General features: G+C 32.7%; 1 protein-coding gene across 1 annotated transcript; it reads left to right on the top strand.

The window, feature by feature from the left end:
- Positions 1-616: 616 nt before the first annotated feature.
- On the top strand, positions 617-2389 carry LOC106331142 (glucan endo-1,3-beta-glucosidase 5-like). The gene is made up of 3 exons (XM_013769474.1): positions 617-876; positions 952-1052; positions 2112-2389. The coding sequence occupies exons 1-3, from the start codon at positions 617-619 to the stop codon at positions 2387-2389; spliced, it is 639 nt and encodes a 212-aa protein (XP_013624928.1).
- The last annotated feature ends 3230 nt before the right edge of the window (positions 2390-5619 follow it).

Here is a 5619-nt window from a genome sequence, read left to right as displayed (position 1 = left end):
ACCTGACATCAAACTATCTTATTTAGCATTAGCTAATAAACAAATGTAATAGTATTTATCCTTCCAGGTCTATCATAGTTCGTAAACTTAAGAAAATGGTAATGATATAAGATTCTTTTGTTGATACTATATAAAATTAACATGATTTGATCAATCGAAGTTATCATAATTAACAACACCTAGTGGAAACTACAACGTTAAATATTTCTCTTTTAGTTTCTTTATCCTTATTTTAAAATTGTACATAATATACTGTGAGTTTAAGATTTGGGTACCAATCAAAACACCTTTCAGACACTGATGAGAGACATACAATTTTTTTAGAAAACCATTTTTAGTTTATGCTCAGTTTCTACATAAGAAAAAACAACATTCTCAGGTCTCGTGTACTTACTTCACCGACTTTCATTCTTAATTCTTGTTCTTGAAACTTCTTCTTAAATCCAAACCCAGCAAAAAGAAGCAATAACATACTTTTTCTTTATACAGAAGTTTCCAGGTTCGCTGCTTCTTACATCCGAGCTCGTTATAATCCAAAAAGTTCAAATTTTTGTTGTTGGGCTCAGATGTTGTCCAAATGTTATTTTCTGTCTCTTTCGTAATCATTTCACTGTACATGAACTGGGGCTCACAGGCAAGCCATCCGCTACCTCCAGCGACGGTGGTGAGGCTTCTCCGTGTAAACGGAATCCAAAAGGTGAAACTTTTCGAAGCCGACTCAGAGATTCTCAGAGCCATAAGTCGGTCGGGGATTCAGGTCATGGTCGGAATCCCTAACGACTTACTTGCCCCTATAGCCGGAAGCGTTGCAGTTGCAGAGAGATGGGTCTCTCAGAATGTCTCTGCTCATGTCTCCTCCAGTGGCGTCGATATCAGGTTTTTGTGCTTATGCTAAAGAGAGGATTGTAGAAGCTAAAGGTAGAATCTTTGAAAGTTACAAACTGTGTTTAGTTTGTGTTTGAACGTGGCAGTTGGTAATGAGCCTTTCTTAAAGTCATTCAACGGAACATTCGAGGGCATAACTCTGATTGTGATCACGCTGATTGCACCGGGTATGGTTCTTCTTGTGGTAACCTGAGTCTTGATAGTGCTTGTAAGTTCCCGGGTCTTTCTATGGTCACTTCATTGGATCCTTCTGTTGGGGAGTTACAAATTCAAGATAATGATCAAGACAGATTCTTCGGCTGGTGAATCAAGTGCCAAGATGCCTTTAATAAGATCAGTGTCAGTGTTGCTACTCTTGTGGATGTGTATGTATATTGTTCTGTGAATACTGAAGACATTTGATGGTTTTGATTATTTATAGACAGCCTAAGTATCATTGAGATTTATGTATTTCATACCTGCCTGATCTCTTATGTCTCCCTAGCTGTGTTCAGCGTGTTACTTAGCATCAACCAATATTTATTAGATGAGATGAGATTTTTTAACTTCACCAAAATTATATATATTCTTCCATGTAGAGATTGATCCCGGATTAGAATGTGTCGAATAGTTATGACGCTAATGACTTGGCAATGGTTTACTCAAAACTATTTTAAATTTGTCACATTGATATCAGTTTATAAAGCGAATCAGTTACAGCGTATATCCTTTCGTAAAAGTTACAGCCAAAGTGTCAGTAAATTGTGAAGATGATTTCAATTTAGCCTGTACAGTTACTATATTTTCCAATGTGCCAAATGAATTAACTAAGTGTCACTAAATTGTGAACGCTGAATCCTCTATTTATAAATAGAAATATTCTATGGTGAAAAAGTTATAAGAATGGGCTTAGGTAAAAAAAACTAGTTGAAGCAACTTCCATTGAACTCTCTCTATATAAACATATATTCATCCAGAGAGGACTTTAATCAAACCAACAAAACATATAGTACTTATTTTTTATTTTTAAAAAGAGAGAGTGAGAATGGCAACCTCCGGATCTTTTCCTTTTCTAACACCAAAGATTTGTTATTCTGGGGAGCTTGACATTAAAGTCTCCGGCTGACCGATTCATGAAACATTTTATCAGAGTGCACAATAATGTTTCAGGCATGTTTCCTTATTGTACATTATCATCTCTTTCAAATTTCATTCATGAACCCTTAATTAACTGCTTTGTTTCACAGTGGGGGAGTTGCAGTTCATAGTCAATGAGACTAATTGGGAGGCAAGAACAGTTATAGTGCATATTATTGGGAATGTAATCTCGAAAAGCTACAAGATGGTCGAAGCAACACTCACCGCCATTCCTAGGGGAGACATGACATCTAGCGGCGTGGCATGGACCGTCGTGTTCGAGAAGATTGGCCTTGACGTCCAAGATCGAGAGCAGATCGTAGGCACTCTAGAAAATCTCATCGAGAAGATTGACCGGAACCTTTATCCAGAGCCGTGCCCACCTTGAAGTGAAAAAGTCATTTGCTTAGGACTCTTTATAATGTCAAAATTTTGGGGCCCCTAATTTATACTCCCTCTGTTCCTGAAAGTAGAATTTTCTAGAGTATACACGCCTATTAAGAATTTAATAAATGTTTATATTAATTTATTTTTTACTTTATTATACAATTTCCAATAACTTTCCACCAATAAAATTTAATTAATTCAAATATTCTTAATTAATGTTCCTTAAAAGTATAAAAAATTACCTTAACAATATAGAAAATCTATCTTTGTGGAACAAGAAAAAAATCTAAAACATCTTACTTTCGGGAACGGAGGTAGTATTTTTTTGTATTTAGTAAATATAATTAGTTAGATTTTTACCAGATTTGAGATTCAGTTTTTGTTTGAAACCATTTTTGTTATAATCTGTTTTAATTAAAATCCTAAAGACTTTAATTATTTTTTTAAGTCATCAATTTTTAAGTTCTAGTCCATGCAAATTAGGATGATTTGCTGAAAAAATCACATAAATAAAACTTGATGCAATTTTGTTGATTTTTAAAGTCTTATCTATTATTATCTAGTGATACATATTTTGTATCATTTTCATTGAATATAAGTAAATGTAAAATATGTAAACATCTTATATAGTAACTTAGTTTTAGAAACTTAAATATTCTTAAAAGTATCATCATTTTAATAAACAATTTTAACCTTCATTTTATGTTACTAATTTAATATTTTCCAACCCATTTTATGTACTATGATAATTTGATGAAAATTTTCAATGAACTATAAATTAATCAAAAATTTTACATTCTATACTTTGTGTATCACTTTTTATTTTCTAATTTTTAATCCATGTGGCAAAAATAAGTTGTTTTGAATTATTTCATTTTAAATATAATACTTATAAAATTATGTAAACAAAAAAAAATATTATCTCGCATCATGCCCCTATATCTCTTCGCACGCCACTGCCTTTATCAACAAGATAATAAGATGAACACCATGTACGTTGAGTCTACTGCGGTCGAATGCTTTAAAGCTATCAACGAAGCATTTAAAGATGATGGTAACGCTTTTACATTGATTTCTCATGTAATTCATGTTCATAAATTGAAAACCTAATTTCTGTTATTAAAAGCTGACGTGGAGATCGAGGTTGAGGATTTGGACAGTATGACAACTACTTTGAATTTGAAGAGCAGTCATGTCTTCATGACGAACTTCAAGATGATCAAAGTAACCATTACCGTCACTCCTCATCGTGAAGACGAGGACGGTAGCCTCCTGCAATGGATCCTAGAGATTGATAATGGTGGCATCACCCGTCTAGAATTTCCAGATATTCGTGAGATGATCAAGAACAAGCTTCGGAAATAAATATGGTTCAAAATCGTAAGGTTCATCTAATTATAGAACCGTTTAAATAAAATGGCACTATATCTATCTATGTTCATTGCGGTATATGCATGATACTCTTATAATAGTTTGGCTGGGGATGTATGGACCGATGCTATATGAATAATATTATATATCATTTTGCATATTATTGTTGGACCAATGATTATAATATTTTCTTGAGGAAATATTTTAATCCGCATTTCTGTACTTGAGATATATGCCATTCACTCACTAAATAAGGATCTGAAAAACATGTCGAAAGGAGTATTCTTAAAACATGATTTATCATTGACCAAAAAAGTTAAAAATAAAAGTACAGGAACTGAGAATATTTAATACATAAGAAAAAAAACTTGAATGAGAGTCAAATGAAAATATGAAAGCAAATCAAATTAATTATACCGACGAGACATTGATATTGGCAACTGTTATTATCCATAATTTATGTTTGGCAATTTTAAATATTTGAAATTTGAATCACAGATATTTAGTAATGGGAGTTAAATTCAATTTGTTATTTGCAATGTTTGGAATTGTGTTAAAGACAATGGATACTCCTATCGTTTTTTAATTTCCGGTTGGTAAATTGAGTGACGGAAGAATTAGTTAATGACATTTTAGCCACAATCACTTTCAATTGGTAATCAAATTTGCATGTGTTTACATAATCATTTTAAGTAACAAAATGCAATCAGGTTACGTATGGTATGGTTCCAGTTAGTAGGTACATTAAGGAGATCTATCAATTAAGTGTGAATACTTTATACGCAGTTTCAAGTTTCAACCAAAGAACCCCAAACTGATCCATCTTGAAGAAGGATCATATACACGATTCAGGAATATTTGCTGATATTTTTATAAACGATCCAGCTAAACTTAGTAAGTTGATAGATCTGAATATTTTCTGATATTTATTTCATGATACTCATTAGTTAAAACTTTTCTCCGTTCATTGAATTTGTAACAACTATTAAGTATGGTTCCAAATAATTGCTATGTTAAGCAGAAGAAAAAATTTAACACTCTTTTTTTTTTTTTGATATTGAACTCCATGCTTTATTAATTCAGGATGAAAATGTTAGCTTCGTGGGCTAACCATCCCGGAATTACAGAGTCTACATGGGATAGAAAATAGAGTTTTTTGAACGAGCTCTTTTGCAAGAAGGTCTGCTTTTACATTCCGCTCTCTTGCGATAAAAGAAATTGAAAAATCAATAAAAAGAGATAAGAGACGAATGAATTCATTCCATTCCGAAGCCATAGCTGGCCAATCTTTTTCATCCACTACAAGAAAACGTGCCCATAACAACAAACATTTACGACGAAAATATTTCGTCGTAAATTTACATGGTGTTTACAACGCAGTTACGAGGAATCCATCTTTCGTCGTAAACGCCATGTAAATTTACGACGAATATTTTTCGTCGTAAAATCCATGTAAGTTTACGACGAATGTACGTGGAATGAGAAATACGTCGTAATCATTACATCGACATTACAACGAAACATGTTACCGTTATATTTAGGTGAAAACGTGTATTCAATGTGCTTTAACTTACCTAATTTCGTCGTAAAGTCGTTGTAAATAATATGTTAAAACCATGTAAAATCCATGTAAAATATTCCTTGTAAAATCGTTGTTATATTTCCACTACCCAACTCGAAAATTTCTCTATATATATGTCATTTCCCACAACTCTCTTCCTCACAACCCACAAACGGGGAGAAAAAAAATCCGAAAAAAAATCAGAAAAAAAAAAATTTCAAATAAAAATCTAAGAAAAAAATGGCCGGTGATGGTAGTATTTACGAGTTACGGAGTTGGATGTATTTGCACAAAGATTC

This window comes from Brassica oleracea, chromosome C3 (assembly GCF_000695525.1).
Source record: "Brassica oleracea var. oleracea cultivar TO1000 chromosome C3, BOL, whole genome shotgun sequence".
Classification (NCBI taxonomy): domain Eukaryota; kingdom Viridiplantae; phylum Streptophyta; class Magnoliopsida; order Brassicales; family Brassicaceae; genus Brassica; species Brassica oleracea.
This window is presented reverse-complemented; position numbering and strand designations above follow the sequence as displayed.